This window comes from Acomys russatus, chromosome 3, assembly GCF_903995435.1.
Source record: "Acomys russatus chromosome 3, mAcoRus1.1, whole genome shotgun sequence".
NCBI classification, from domain to species: domain Eukaryota; kingdom Metazoa; phylum Chordata; class Mammalia; order Rodentia; family Muridae; genus Acomys; species Acomys russatus.
In genome coordinates, this window is record NC_067139.1 from 37,681,408 (window position 1) to 37,695,911 (window position 14,504).

The following is a 14,504-nucleotide window of genomic DNA, read 5'->3' on the forward strand; positions in this document are numbered from 1 at the left end:
AAAGGCATCTCCTGGCCTTTCTCTCAGTTACAGCTTTTATACCCTCAGCAGAATTCTGCTCCATTTTCCTCCTCCCAAAGTTCCCATTGAGGTTAGCTCTCATCACTTCTCAAAAGGAAAGAATAGTGGTGGTTATAGAAGCATTTGCGCTTTATATAAAAATTGAAAGTAGGATCTGCTTATACTTCCCAAAGTCTGTCTCTGGGATTGAGACACTTGAACTCAGGCAGAGGGATGAGGCTGAGGCAGGGCTGTCCCAAGTTTGGGGGCCTAATCCCTGCATGTCACTAAACCCTCAGAACCCCACCCCCACCCCCCCCCCCCACTCTGAATTACACCTGCCTAGTTCTCCCCTTTCGTCTTCTCTCCACATTATCAAAATGAAAAAGCTCTTTGTTCAAAAGGAAGAGAAAACATAAAGCATCTTATTTTCTTTTTAAAAAAATTTAAACCATGAAAAAAAATATTTTTAAAGAAATTCACCCAGGTCATTAAAGTTCACTATATTACATATCTATCATGTGTGAGAATATAAGTATATAGCTGCAGCTAGTAGACCCCTTTCCTGATTTCTTAGGTTGTATGAGTAGGTTTGCTTGGTGCCAGTCCTGTGCCCTTTGCTCTCCTGTCATCTGTAGTTGTGATCAGAAAAAGATCTGCACTGCACTGTCAGTCTCCTTTCACTGTTGTGTGTTTGGTTACCGTAGCTCTGTTTCATGAAATAAACTGTGAATTGGGGGGTGGGGTGCAGGCTATTAAAACTTTTAAGTGGAGAAGTTTGGTCTTGACATAGCTTCTCTAAAATAGGTTTCAGTAGATAATTGGCGTTGACAGCTATCTAGAAGTGTCTCACAGGACAGGAGGGTGTGGGGGATTGGGGTCACGATTGGCCACTTGTATTTTGTTTTGATGTTTCCATTCACTACCATTTTTGGAGCCTTCCTTTCAGACCTGCTGGGAAAAACGTCTTCTAAGCTGTGTATTTGATTGTGGAATGGACGGTTGGGGGGCGGGGCACAGGTGAGGAATAGTCCTTATCAAGACAGGCATGCTCTGTCCAGGGCCACTGAAAGACGCTTGGGTTGTTGAGTGGAAACTAGACATTTGGGTGCTGAACCATTGATAACAGCATGAGGGTCACACAAGTGCTGTTGGGGGAATGACTTGTGCATGGCAGCGGGAAGATGGTGACTTTGCAGTTCTGGGCTGCTTTTGAATCCTATAATAACCTTTCTTCAAGGGTGTGAATTGGCACAGAGAAAGTCTTTAGAAACTTCTGATCATTGAACAGGTGGTATTTCAGCATTGGCATTTGGCTGATTGCTTCAGTTTGGATAGCCAGAGTCTGCTTCTGAGACAGCTCCCAGGAAGTACTTCCCAGGGACAGGCCAAAGGCAGAAGTGCTCTTAGGTAGCAACTAATACTTCTCCTCAGTTTGGGGGGGGGGCGGGGAGAAGGGGAAGGTTAAGAGGGAATTGTTGAAATTTGCATTCAGAACTTCATTTGTTCATCCTGCTGGAGCCAACCCATTTTAATAGAAGGTAGCCATCATTTTCCCAAAAAAAGGGGAAAAAAGTATTTTTAGATACCTGCTTCCCTAAAATTACTGAGTTTGAGATTATTTAGGTCACGGTGTCAGGGTTTTTTTTTTTTTTTTTTTTTTTTCCTGACCAATTCTGCATATTTGGTATTCATATCCTCTACCCACACTACAGTGTGGGCTTGCAGTAGTGAGCCTTCTGGCTCTGCACTGTAAGTTCACCGAAGCTGGACTTGCGGGTTATATTCCAGCGTTGGTCCAGAACTGGCAGGAAGGTGGCAGGTTGTCCATGCAGGGCAGTCAGGAGAACGTTAACATTCAATGCGATGGGTTTTGCCCCAGCTCTGAAAGTTTTCTAAAAGGTCAGGATATTGTCATCCTCTTGGGGTTTGTCATTGAATGAGAAGAGTCCCAGTGTCCTCACCTCGTAGATCACAGGACAGGAGCAGCAGCAGGAATTTCCTGCTCTTAAAAATGAGCTATTCATTGTTAATTATCCCAAGTAATTTAGACCTAGGAAGCTACTTCAGGAGCTTTGATTGGCTGTGAGCAGTTTGCTCTCAGTTGAGTTTCCTGGGTCAGTACAGAAGTTGCTATAGTGTAAATTAAAATACAAATAATTGCTTTGTACACAAAACAATGTAATGATGGTGCTAATCTCATGGTATAAATAAGCACTGCCAAGAGTTGAGGGAGTGGGGACATGAAAGATGCAGGTTTCTGTTTGGGGAGATGTTTATAAAGGTTCCTTTCTGCTATGACAGGTAGGCGGCAGGCAGTGTCAGTGATGCCTGCCAACCCAACCCTGAAGTGGTTCAGTACAGTCCAGAGGTGGAAGAGATCAGGGCGATGGCCACTGAGTTTCTTAGGGCTAGGGTCACCTTGTGCATAGCCTTTATCCAGCCTGCCTAGGACAGGTTAGAAGAGGACTATAGTTGTGGGGTATCCATCACCTTCTCTTTCTCAACCTCTTCCCCTCTCATGGCAGCATCAATTACTTATGAAGAGAAAGGGCAAAGTTCCTTAAGTCAGAAGAGCTTATCTTAGACAACTACAACCCCAAAGGAGATGTTTCCTTACCGTTAAACTCTTTTGAGGTCCTTCCCCTATCGCAACCTTCCTGTGACTTTAAGAACATCCGTCTATGAGGGGCTCCAGGAGTAGTATCTCCTCGGAGCTTAGCACAGCTCAGCAGACAGACACAGGAAGCAGAGCAGAAACTGAGGGTCCAGGGTGGAGAAAGCAAGTGGTCTCCAGGTTGTGGCAGTACTGCCTTGTGTGTATGTGAGTGTGGAAGCTGGGTGAGTACAGCACCTAGGATCTCATGGGAAAGCAGCTTTCTATGTCTTGGCAAAGAAAGCTGACTAGAAAGCTGTATTTTTTAATTGGGGAAAAGGGTTCAACCAAGGTCCATCACTGTGTTCTCTCACACACCCCGCCCCAACAGATTGTCAGCTGGAAATGAACCTCCTAGTGAAAAAGAGGGGAACCCTGTGCTAGGAGTCCCCATAAACATGTACTGTAATTCTTTGTATATAGAAAAAAATTACTGTAAAGTAAAGTTTAACTTTACTCTTATGGCCCTTGCCCTGTGTTTTTATTGTCTCTGGGGAGATGTAGCTTAACAAGACAGAGGACTGACTGGTTTGGGGTAAGAGCAGGAGCCTACCTTCCTTGGAGCACTTGAAGAGTAACATGGGTTTCCTCCCAGGTGCTGCTGGCTGCCTAAACAGCCTTCCTTTCTGATGGGAGTAGCTGGTGTTAGTTTCAGTCCCTTCACAGGAATCCTCTACCGCTCAAGGGTATTTTGAGGAACTATCTTAAAGAGAAATGAAACTGACACACAGAGTTTTGTTTTTTAAACAAAGTCTCACTGTGCAATTCAGGCTAACCTGGAATTAACCTTTCTTCTGCTTCCCAGTTGCTTGGATGACAGGAATTACACTATTACCACCTAGTGTCAAAATGCATTTGGAGCAGGAATGGGATCAGGCTGATAATTCTGAAATCATCACAGGCAAGTGTTTTGACTGATGCTTCAGAAGGAAAGCCAAGGCAAAGGGGAACATCCCCCTAGTTGGGGCCACACCCTCACACCAGTAACTGGAAAGAGCTGTAATATACTTCCTTTTGCTTAAGCCCTTTTTACATTAATATCTAGCTTTTCAGTATTTCTGAAACTGAAGTTAGCAGTTACCTCATATTTATTTATTTTTCTTTTTATTTATTTTAGTTAGGTTGGGGAGGTGCTCTCACTACATAGCTGTGGTAGCCTGAAACTCAGAAGCCTACCTCCCTCTTCTCTCTATTGCTGTATTAAAGGTGTGCACCACCACTGCTGGCTTCAAGTCCTTTTCTAGGTTAGCAGCTTAATTAGATCCATAAGACCTTTTTGACTTGCAGAACTATGGGTTGCCTCTTGTTAAAAATACATTACAGGGTGGGTGCCCCTGGGAAGCTTAGCACTGAGTCACAGCCCTGAGCCACAGGTCCAGACATGACACAAGTAGAGCTGGCCAAACCAACTTGTCTTGGAGGGTTGGTGTGGCTGAGCTTTTCATCTCTGTGTGTGCACAAGTTGGTACTTTCCTTGGTCTTCTCATGAGCTTTGTACTCCTCCATCCTGGCCTCTTAGCTTATCTTCACCCCCACAAAAGAAAAAAAAATAGCCACAGTATTGTTTAGTGGTACAGTTCTTGCTTTAGAAGCCTTGGGGTTGCTCTACATTCATATAGATGTACAAGCACACATAAAAAGGCACAGGGGTCGTAAGAAAAAGCCCATTGTTTTTCCATGGTTTCAATGACAACCTTAGGAGACAGTTACTTGGTTTCCAAATGGGATGAATCTTAATATAGGAAGTGAGGCAAAACATGGCCCCAGGAACAACTAGGTGTTTAGACACCCAGTGCGCACAGCAGGGAAGGGGCTGTGAGTCACAGTGCATCAATTTTATTTACAGTTCAGAAGCTACTTAAATATTCTGGACAGAAGTTCTGGCCAGGACAGAAGTCTGGGATTCAAATCAGCCCTTATCCCTCCTCATGCCCACAGTCAGCCCAATACTGCCTCTGTTCCATGGGCCAGCACAGGCAGGTACCACCTCTGCTGCCATGGGCACCTGGAGTAGCCGAACACTTGACCACTCCAGCCCAGTCAAGAGTTGAGTCCAGCCCTTCCGGGGAATTCATTTAATTCTCCCAGGCCTGATGAGTCGTGACTCAGTGATGACAACAGCTGTAGAAGTAAGGGTTTGCCTTCTGGCTCAGATCCACACCTTTGTCCTCTGTCAAAAAGAGAGGTGGCTGCTCAGCACCATTATGGGGAGTGATCAAGTAGGTCACCAGCAGGGCTAGAGACCATTACCCTAGAGGAAATCTGGGTGGGGAAGTACACACCTGTCATCACCTGGAAAGCAGCCACACTGACGTAATCCTCTGCCACTTTCTGGAAGAGCTCATCTGGCAAGCAAAGGATCAGTGAGGGCCTGGGGCCAGGCCAGCAGCCCTGAGTCTCCCAGTGGTCCAGCCCTCTGAACCTTCTTTCTTTAATGTCCTGCCTGCTCCTGACAGGCCCCAAGACAACACTCACCTACACTCTGGCCTGTCTTGCTGGATGTTTCAAAAAGCTGGGCTTTGATATCTGAAAGAGAAGTAACTTAAGTCTTCATATCTGGGGATCAGACCTAAATGTAGCTAACAGTTCAGTCTCCTAGACCCCACAAGTTCAAGAAGTCCAGAAAGCAATCCCCTGCCCCTGTAATCCACTGGAGCAGATGTCGCTCACCCCCTACCTCCCACCCTCAGAGACTTAAAAACAACTACTATCTGCATAGTCCTGGACATCATGGAAGTCTACACGACGGCGCCGCCTGTCTTCCTCCAGCAGGTCACTCTTAGTGCCACATAAGTAGATTTGACAGCCCTGTAGCAGAAGACAAGGCTGAGATTACCTCCACAGACCAATAGGGCCTCTGTCCCTGATCTTGTGAGATCTAGCCACCTACCTCTTCTAAACTGCGCAGCTCCTTCACCCAGAACTTGGCTCTCTCAAAGCTGCTGCTGTCAGTGAGGTCTTGGTAGGGGTCAGACAGGAGACACAATCAAGATTCAATGGCTTCCCTCTGACTCAACCCTAACTTGAACCAGCCAAACTCCAACCCCTTACCATAACAGACAATTGCAGCTTTGGCACCCCGGTAATAGATTCTGCTCATGGCTTCGTAGCGCTCAGAACCTGCTGTGTCCTGAGGGGTGAAAGGAGTTAATGAGCTCCTTCATAAGACTACAAACTAGGCCACGTCTTCCAGACCCCCAATGAGGCTCCAGTTGGCTAGTTTAAGAGGCAAGACATTAAAGCTCTGCGATACGTTTGCTCCAGACGATATTCCCAAGGGACTTACCCAAATACCCAGAGTCACGGTCCGATCTCCAACACACATCACCTTGGCTACAAAGGCAGCCCCGATGGTCTACAACCAGGGAAGAGGTAAGAGTCGAATGCAGGCCAGGCCCCTTCCTCCCGAGCCTGGTCCCCAGGGGTACACTCACGTTCTGATAGGGCCCCACCAAGAAGCGGTCGTGCACGTATCGCTCCACCAGGCTCGTCTTGCCTACGTATTCCTTGCCCAGCATAACCACCTTGACGTCCACGCGCTGCCCGCTCATGCTCCCGGGGCCGCCTCACCCACGTCAGGGTCCGCGCGGCCCAGGCAGAGTCCAAGTCTCAGACCCCAACCCCAAGGGCCTCGCACCTGGCAGGCCCCGGGCGCCGCAGCGCCGGGCGCTCCGTTCCTTGCAGAGCCGCAGCGCGGGGACGCGGACAGCGCCCTCCACCGCGCCGCCCGGCCCTGCGCTGCTCACCCGCGCGACCGCAGCTGCGACCGAGCCTCCGCTGCGCCGGGGTTGCAGAATCTAACCGGGGGTCCCTGAAGCTAACTCCAACCCTCACCTCCCGGAGTGGACGACAGGAGGCGGGACGCCCGGTCACGTGAGGCCGGGCGCCGGAAGCGGCTGAGCCTGCGCGGCCGGCGCCGGAAGCGTCGCGCAGTCCTATATCCCCCTCATGGCGACGGTAGGGACCTGGGCGCGGCGCAGCGGTGATTGAGCTGCTAGTCTGGCGGGCGTGCGCCGAGCCACGTGCCCTCCCACCCCCGGGCTCTTCACCCTGATGCTGCACGGGTGCTGAGCCCGCCTGGGTCGGGACGATGGTGAAGTATTTCCTGGGCCAGAGCGTGCTCCGAAGTTCCTGGGACCAAGTGTTCGCTGCCTTCTGGCAACGGTACCCGAATCCCTACAGGTACGTGGCGGTGGGTAGAGCGAATCGCCCTCTTCTCTCCATTTGGAGATCGGAGTGTAGGCCTGTCCTTGAGTGGTGGGGCCATGCAAGACTGGACAGCGAATTTGACGTGGTGTATCTCTGGAATCGTGGCCACAGTTGTGGCACAAAGCCCTTATCAGCTGTAGGACCAGGCCAAGCCTCTAAGATACTCGAGGAAGATTGTCTAGATTATGAATCATATTACGCTCTAGATTTCTCTTTTGCACTCTGAAGGTGGAGAGACAAGAAGGGGCGGCAGCACGGGAGAGGTTGTCTTGGGGTTGAAAGTCCTGGCGATGGCCTGCTCACCTGCCCTTGGCGCTCTCTAGTGGTACACTTCCTGAGATTCAGAATCCAGGTTAGGGAGGAGGGAGCTGGAATTTGCCCCGGATAGGTTCAGTGTACTCTAATTCTGAACCCAGGGACAGATCGCTTTGTAAGATTGCAGGAAGCGCCGGGCGTGGTGGCGCACGCCTTTAATCCCAGCGTTCCGGAGGCAGAGGCAGGCGGATCGCTGTGAGTTCGAAGCCAGCCTGGTCTACAAAGTGAATCTAGGACAGCAAAGGCTACGCAAAGAAACCCTGTCTCGAACAAAACAAAACAAACAAAAAACATGGCAGGAAATCATGACCTGGATGGGGGGATCTCACTGGGAACCCGTAGACATTTTGTCAGGAGCAGACTTATGAAAATCACCTTTATTTTAACACCTCAGCAAACATGTCTTAACTGAAGACATAGTGCACCGCGAGGTGACTCCTGACCAGAAGCTTCTGTCCCGGAGACTCCTGACCAAGACCAATAGGATGCCACGTTGGGCAGAGCGACTGTTTCCTGCCAACGTTGCTCACTCGGTGTACATCCTGGAGGACTCTATTGTGGACCCACAGAATCAGACCATGACCACCTTCACCTGGAACATCAACCATGCCCGGCTGATGGTGAGCCCTCCATTTGGTCCCTCAAAATAGCTGCTCTTCTGATCTCAGGCAAGGGAGTCGTGAACTTATGTGGCCTAAGGCAGGTCTAGAACACCACCAATAGAGTTCGACCCTCGGGTTGCCCCCTTTTCTGTAGGTCAGCCTCTCTGGGCCTGTCCCTTTGCTCTCAGATAGTGGGCATCTTTTTCCAAGGCCTGTTACAAGTGCTGTGCACAGAGCACTCAGTTGGTGTGTGGCACAAATACATGTGTCTTTCAGGAGTGACACTGGGAGAGAAAGGGAAGCGATGTCCTTCATCTGGGGAGTCCATCAAGCCAGAGGTGTCTGGGATGTGCTTCGGTTTCTGCGTGAGGCATGGGGGCATGCATTATACGCGCCGTGGATCGTTTAGAAGGCCTGAAAACCCATGTTTGGGAATAATCCCGCTATCTTTTTTTTTTTCTATGAATAACCTGCAAATTTCTAGGGGGAAAAAAATCTTTCTCAGCTTTTGTAGCCTTGAGAGATAGGTATTTTGCATATTTAAAAAAAAGGTTCAGAAAGATGTGTCCCCCTTGGTCACGGAGTGAGTAGGCACCTTCTCCTGCCCACCACAGCAGCTGAGGGCTCTGCCTGGTAGATAACCTCCGCAGGGGTGCATTTGTGACTACAGCAGTAGCTACACACTTGGATAATGAAAACTGTGATTATTATCAGACTTTGTGTGTGTATAGAATATCAGGAAGCTCAGAGGAGAGGGCAGAAGGCAGACCAGACACCCCCACACACTGGGCATGGTAGCTCACGCCTTTAATCCCAGCACTCGGGAGGCAGGGGCAGGCAGATCGCTGTGAGTTCGAGGTCAGCCTAGTCTACAAAGTGAGTCTAGGACAGCCAAGGCTACACAGAAAAACCCTGTCTCGAAAAACAAAAAAAGAAACCCACACACGTGCCTAAATCCAGAGGCCCCAGGCAAAGCGCAGGATCGGGTTGGAATGCCAGCTGATCCCAAGAGACATCTACTGTCAAGGGCCAACAGAGAAGTTGTAGAAGCAGAACTGTTTGTCTTTGGGCCTGGGGTTACATAACAGGAAGAACTTTGTTTTCGTTGCCTCCCCCTTGTGACAAGGCAAGGGCTCGCCCAGTGTTGAGTGCAGGGATATGGTGCTGCTAGCTTGGACAGCACAGTAGAGACAGGGTCTGAGTCTGTGCAAGTGAGGAAAGCAGAGGACCCTACTACAAGGTGCTCTACCTGACTTCCCACACAGGTGGTGGAGGAACGATGTGTTTACTGTGTGAACTCTGACAATAGCGGCTGGACCGAAATCCGTCGAGAAGCCTGGGTCTCCTCTAGCTTATTTGGCGTCTCCAGAGCTGTCCAGGTAAGAGGCTTCCGGGCTGGGCTGGGCCCTGGGTTGCTGAGCAGCCCTCCCATCCTGTTCCTTCTCCTCCCAGGAATTTGGTCTTGCCCGGTTCAAAAGCAATGTGACCAAGACAATGAAGGGCTTTGAGTACATCTTGGCCAAGCTACAAGGTGAGAGCCCTGGACCCTGCTTTGGGACCAGGGGACCCTCACAACCAGTGGCTGGGGCAGTCCTCCCTTGATCAGTGAGGCATCCTGATCTGAGCCTGAGATTTGTGCCTAGAACGGTGGGAGGGAGGGTCAGGAAACAGGACAATGGCTCCATTCCTCAGAAGCCTGGCCATAAACAGTGGCTGCCATGGTTGACCAGGGATTGGGTGAGTCTTCTGGGCATCCCCTGAAGCCAGGCTCCTGTCATTTGCCACAGGTGAGCCCCCTTCCAAAACACTTGTTGAGACAGCCAAAGAGGCCAAAGAGAAAGCAAAGGAGACAGCACTGGCAGCTACGGAGAAGGCCAAGGACCTGGCCAACAAGGCCGCTACCAAGCAGCAGCAGCAGCTGGTGTAACTTGCTTCCGCTCCCTTCCCCCCGGTGTGCTTGAATATTAAAAACCAGAGGACCTGCAGCCCTCTCTGCTGTCTGAGTGGTGGGTCAGGGTGCTGGCCCGGTCAGCATCTGCAGGACACCCAAGCTCGGTATCCACTGGGCAGAGAGCTGCAGTGACTTGCCCAAGGTCACAGGCAGGTGAAGTGGAAATACATGCTAGATTGTACGCTCCACGAGGGCAGGGCTCCTGTTTTGTTCTCTGGTGTGTCCCAAGTACCCCGAACAATATTTAGCACATAACAGGCACTCAATAAACACGATTTGATTGGCCCCAGTGCTGGAGTCAGATAGCTTTTGGTTTGGCTCTGAACCTCAGGCAAGTCACACCACTGTGCCTGGGCAGCAGGAACACAGAGCAGCCTCTAGGCTCTATCAGATGAGCACAGACTGCCTAGCACAAGACCATGTTTGGCAACTACTGATCTCACTTCCTCTTTCCCACTTGTGGCTGGGACATCATTTCGTCAGGCAAAACCATGGGATGGACGGGAACTTACGAAAGAGGATTTTTAATGAAAATACTGTGTAGTATATGTGGGGCTGAGGCCCGGGGCTTTGCCCAGGAACAAGAGGGCTACAGGCTTCCTGTCCCTGTGGGGGCAGCAAAGTAAAGCCAAGTGCTACATCAAATGCCCTGGGGGGTGGGGAGGGTGGCCCAGGCTCAAGCTGTGCAGCCGAGTTCAGAGTCCTGTTCTCACACAAGGGTCTTTATAGTCTCTTCCAACAGGTGGTTCTAAGCAGACCTTGGTGGGGCCACTGCCTGGCTGGATCAGTCCAGAGAAAGTGAGCAGCGGGCATCATAGCCAGGAGTCTGCAGTGTGCGAGTAGCTGTGCTCCTGGCCAGTGTTGAAGCTCTGCAGGAGCTCCGTCTCAGTCCCAAACACCAGGCTTTCCACATCCACCTCCAGGTCCTCTGCAGGGGGAAGCCAGTCGGGGCTCAGCTGTGCACATCCCCGCCCCAGCCCTACCATGCCCCGTTCAGGGCATTCACTCACCTTGGTCTGAGTCAGAGCGCTCTGAGGACAGACCTGAAGAGTCCAGGCTGTCAACTCGCAGCCTGTCCTGCTCTCCAGCTCCTGGCAGCCCCTGGAGCTGCTCCAGCTGCAGCTGCAGGCTCTGCTGTTTGCTTCGGAGCTTCTCCTTGAGCTGCTGGGCCTGCTGTTCCTGCTCCTCCAGCTTCTGCAGAACCCGCGGGGGCAGGGCCTTGAATCAGCTGCCCAGGACCTGGCCTTTGTGTAGTCGCCCCAGGCACCCCAATCTCAAATGCCTTTAGGGCCTAACCACATAACATAATGGGATATGATGTCGGTACGAACTTGGGGACTGGCATCCTGACAGGCAAAACTGGCTAACAGATATGGCAATGCCCAGGTTTCAGCCCATCGCTGCACACGGTCACAGACGCAGCACTGTCTCATCTCCATTTCTTTAAATAGTGGAAAGCCAAATTTCTCATGTCAAGTGTTACAAGTGCTGCCAACTGACTTAAGTCGATGGACTACAGACTAAAAGGCTACCAGCTTGCTGGGCAGAAGCCTACATCCAGCTATCCAACAGAGAACGTTTGCTGGGGATGCAGCTCAGGTTAGATGCTGGCCTGGCAGTGAAAGGCCCTGGTTTGATCCTCTTCCCATACAAATAACTTGGTAAGATTTACTTATTCATGTGTTTTGTGTATAAGAGTGCTCGGTCTTCCAGAGAAGCCCTCCAGAGTGTAATATTTTTCTGCAACACATACCAGAAGAGGGAATCAAGATTCCATTGCAGATGGTTGTGAGCCACCATGTGGGTGCTAGGAATTGAACTCAGGACCGCTGAAAGAGCAACCAGTATTCTTAACCCCTGAGCCATCTCTCCAGCCCACAAATAGTTTTGGTTTTGTTTTAAAACAAGAAGGGACGAATAAGGCAGAACAAGTGAGACAGTGTGGTAAGATGCATGTCCTCACCTAGACTAAGGTATAGGGCTGAGTTACCCCCAAGGCAAAGGGACCCTGGGAAGCGGAGTCCAGCTTTTGTCTGTGGTAGGTGGGGAGAGAAGCCTAAAAAGGCTGTCATGGGACTGTGGAGCCCAGCAAAGCAAGGCCTGCATTAGGGAGAGGACTGGGTATCATAGGAAGCAGGAAGCAAAAAGCCCTGTCAGGAATCCCAGCTGGAGGTGGGCCTCAGTAAATGGGCAGGCAGAGCAGAAAGCAACATGGTGGAGAGGAAGCCCAGGATAAAGCTGATGCCCAGGTGCCAGCCATCCCCTCTGGGAAGCATAATTCATCTACCTGAAAACAAGGCTCCACGGGAGAAGCCAAAGCCTACATGACAACCAGAACAATGGCAGTGACAGCAGGCACTTATGTAACAGTGCAAATGTGCCCCACAGCCAGTCTACTTGCTGAGTGGCAATAACACCAGCTGTGGCCCTTGAATAGAGCCTGACAAAAAGGTACTTAATAAATGTTCTTTGGTAAACAGGGCAGGCGTTATCAATCTTGAGTCTGCCTCTCATCCACTGTACCTTCAGTGGGACTGTGCCTCTGTTTCCTTCCATCAGATAGGCCCAGAAGGCAGGAAAAATTCTCTTTTGTTTCCAAGGCAACTTCTACCACGTTCACATGGCTGGCACAGCCTGAGCCTTGGCATCTGCACACCCACTTGTGTCCACCAGGGGGCATGCAATTCCACCTAAGCAGCAGCAAGGCTGTCCTCTGCCTCCATAATACCAGCAGAACCCAAACTAGCAAGCCCTGAAGGATAGGAGGAAAGGGCAGGTACCAGGCCTCAACAGTCCACTGAATCACGTGGTTTATAACAGCATTTTCAACGGCAATATACTCCCTGCTGAGCCGGACAGGAAAACCCAAGGTCCCATATACTAGCCACAACAAAAGGAACATTTGTAAGGCCTCAGAACATCCCTGCTGCCTGCTTTTCTCCCTGCTTGGTGAATTCAAAACTAAGAGCACAGAGGATTGTCTCATGTCACACAGGATGGGGGCAGCTCCCAACGCTTCACAGAGTCCGCACGGTCTCACACGCACACTGGGGAACACAGACAACACCTTACCTGGATGTGCATCCTGGCCCGGCGCAGCAGGCTCAGTGTGGTGTATCGGGTACAGTCAACCCCCAGGGGCATCTGCTGCCTCAGCTGCTCCAGGCACCGCTTCAGCTGGGCCCTCCTGCAGGGGAAGGGGTCTGGAGGGCAGTACCAGCCCCACTTCACCGGTCAGAGGGACCACAAGTGGGGGAGAGGTCTGAGAGAGTTGGTCCTTGGGTCGCCTACTCACCTGCGCTTCTCCAGCTGGTTGTGCACAGACCTGCCAATGCCAAGGGGGCTGAAGTGAGGGGCAGTGGGACCGTCCGCGTCCTCCGCTCCAGGCTACTGTGTAGCCCAAACCACACCACAGGTATATGTGCCAAGTAAGCCTTTTGTGAGGGCCAGGGCTTATGTAGGCCACCAAAACCCCAGGTAGTGGAGAGGTCTCCCCTGACAGCCAGGCTAGACCGGCTTCCCTGACGGATGTGACACTTGATCAAAAAACAAAACATTTAAAAGGAACAGCATATGCAAAAGGCAACTTAGGGGAGAGAGTTCAGGAGGCTGAGTGGACAGAGGACTCAACTGTATCATTACAGTTCCTGGCACAGCGGATAAGTGTGTGTGTGTGTGTGTGTGTGTGTGTGTGTGTGTGTGTGTGTGTGTGTGTGTGTGTGTATACGCTTGTTTGGAGAGAACGCAGATGAAGCAGGGTACCTGGCCCAGAAGACTAAACAAGGAAGTGAGAAGAGGGCTAGATGGGCCAGCTGAGGACCAGCATCTCTCCCCACACCGCCCCCTCCCTGCTCACCGCCCACTGTTCGGCGCGCCAGGAGCTTGCAGGGGTCCCTTCCTCCTCCTGTAGATGACTCCGGGCCTGTGGTGAGGACACAAGGACGCATAGCCGTGCTCCGCCTCTGCCAGAGAAAGAACCTGGCCGGTCAGCCAGAGCCCCTGGCGCGGCTTGGTCAAGGAAAGGCTTTTGGCGCCAGAACCCTTTCCCCAACCACTCCTTGCCCAGTCGCCCGCGAACTCCTGTGGATGTGCGGGAGGCAGCGCGCCAGTGCCCTCGGCCCGTACTCCATCCAAGTTGGGAGCGCCGGGTCTGTCCTCACCTCTTTCGCGCCTCTCCAGGAACTCCGCTGCCTGCAGCAGGACCTGGATGTTGCTGGCCACCGGTTCCATGTCGGCGACAGCCGGCGGCGAGCGGACTGGGGATGCTGGCGCTGGCAGCCACGGCCCCACTTTTGTTTCAATGTAACTGACACCGTGCCACAAACACAGGGCCCACCCCACCCCCGGCCGCCCCGCCCCGGCTCCGCCCCTGGGAACCGCGGCCGCCCCGCCCTGACCCGCCCGTCCCGCCTCTTCCCGCCCAGTGTGACCCAGGCAGGCTCTGTGCGGTGATGACAAGCGCTCGGCCAGACCGGACAGCCTGGACACCGGGCGCTGAGAACTGCCCACACCCCTGCGACCCGCAGCCGCGCGGGTCCCGGCAGGCGCGGGCCTGCGCTGCACGTGCGCGCGGGGCGCGACCACATCCTCGGGGCGGGCCATGAGCCTCGGAGACGGGGTTGGCTGGCGCACGGCCCCGCCCTCTCCCGCCGGGAGGCCCCCGCTCAGGCGGGAAAAGCCGCAGGTTTCAAATTTGAAAACCCAGGCGTGGAGGGCGGGGGCGAGAGAAGAGGGACGGCGATGCGCACGCGCCTGCGGTGGGGCGCGGGCA

At 52.1% G+C, this 14,504-nt stretch overlaps 3 protein-coding genes across 3 annotated transcripts; 1 reads left to right on the top strand and 2 right to left on the bottom strand.

Annotated features, from left to right (window-relative positions):
• Window positions 1-4,447: 4,447 nt before the first annotated feature.
• On the bottom strand, window positions 4,448-6,354 carry Rab24 (RAB24, member RAS oncogene family). The gene is made up of 8 exons (XM_051171971.1): window positions 6,091-6,354; window positions 5,943-6,011; window positions 5,708-5,786; window positions 5,547-5,614; window positions 5,365-5,464; window positions 5,132-5,182; window positions 4,939-5,001; window positions 4,448-4,826 (listed from the first exon to the last, which is right to left on the bottom strand). The coding sequence occupies exons 1-8, from the start codon at window positions 6,205-6,207 to the stop codon at window positions 4,762-4,764; spliced, it is 612 nt and encodes a 203-aa protein (XP_051027928.1). The 5' UTR covers window positions 6,208-6,354; the 3' UTR covers window positions 4,448-4,761.
• A 221-nt stretch (window positions 6,355-6,575) lies between these two features.
• On the top strand, window positions 6,576-10,022 carry Prelid1 (PRELI domain containing 1). The gene is made up of 5 exons (XM_051171948.1): window positions 6,576-6,838; window positions 7,575-7,800; window positions 9,048-9,161; window positions 9,235-9,313; window positions 9,570-10,022. Exons 1-5 carry the CDS (start codon window positions 6,747-6,749, stop codon window positions 9,707-9,709), a joined length of 651 nt encoding a protein of 216 aa, XP_051027905.1. The 5' UTR covers window positions 6,576-6,746; the 3' UTR covers window positions 9,710-10,022.
• A 147-nt stretch (window positions 10,023-10,169) lies between these two features.
• On the bottom strand, window positions 10,170-14,061 carry Mxd3 (MAX dimerization protein 3). The gene is made up of 6 exons (XM_051171960.1): window positions 13,894-14,061; window positions 13,590-13,695; window positions 13,029-13,058; window positions 12,806-12,920; window positions 10,744-10,927; window positions 10,170-10,661 (listed from the first exon to the last, which is right to left on the bottom strand). Exons 1-6 carry the CDS (start codon window positions 13,961-13,963, stop codon window positions 10,546-10,548), a joined length of 621 nt encoding a protein of 206 aa, XP_051027917.1. The 5' UTR covers window positions 13,964-14,061; the 3' UTR covers window positions 10,170-10,545.
• Between the last annotated feature and the right edge of the window lie 443 nt (window positions 14,062-14,504).

Bases quoted from the DNA above. Each gene is read 5' to 3' on its own strand.
- Rab24 (XM_051171971.1), bottom strand. From the start codon at position 6,207: ATGAGCGGGCAGCGCGTGGACGTCAAGGTGGTTATGCTGGGCAAGGAA. The intron at 6,012-6,090 runs GTGAGTGTACCC...CCCTGGTTGTAG, and splicing joins TGGTGGGGCCCTATCAGAAC to ACCATCGGGGCTGCCTTTGT. The intron at 5,183-5,364 runs GTAGTTGTTTTT...CTTCTCTTTCAG, and splicing joins TGTCCAGGACTATGCAGATA to ATATCAAAGCCCAGCTTTTT.
- Prelid1 (XM_051171948.1), top strand. From the start codon at position 6,747: ATGGTGAAGTATTTCCTGGGCCAGAGCGTGCTCCGAAGTTCCTGGGAC. The intron at 6,839-7,574 runs GTACGTGGCGGT...TTAACACCTCAG, and splicing joins CGGTACCCGAATCCCTACAG to CAAACATGTCTTAACTGAAG. The intron at 9,162-9,234 runs GTAAGAGGCTTC...TTCTCCTCCCAG, and splicing joins GCGTCTCCAGAGCTGTCCAG to GAATTTGGTCTTGCCCGGTT.
- Mxd3 (XM_051171960.1), bottom strand. From the start codon at position 13,963: ATGGAACCGGTGGCCAGCAACATCCAGGTCCTGCTGCAGGCAGCGGAG. The intron at 13,059-13,589 runs GTGAGCAGGGAG...TGGCATTGGCAG, and splicing joins GGCGCGCCGAACAGTGGGCG to GTCTGTGCACAACCAGCTGG. The intron at 10,928-12,805 runs GTAAGGTGTTGT...CGGGTTCTGCAG, and splicing joins GGGCCAGGATGCACATCCAG to AAGCTGGAGGAGCAGGAACA.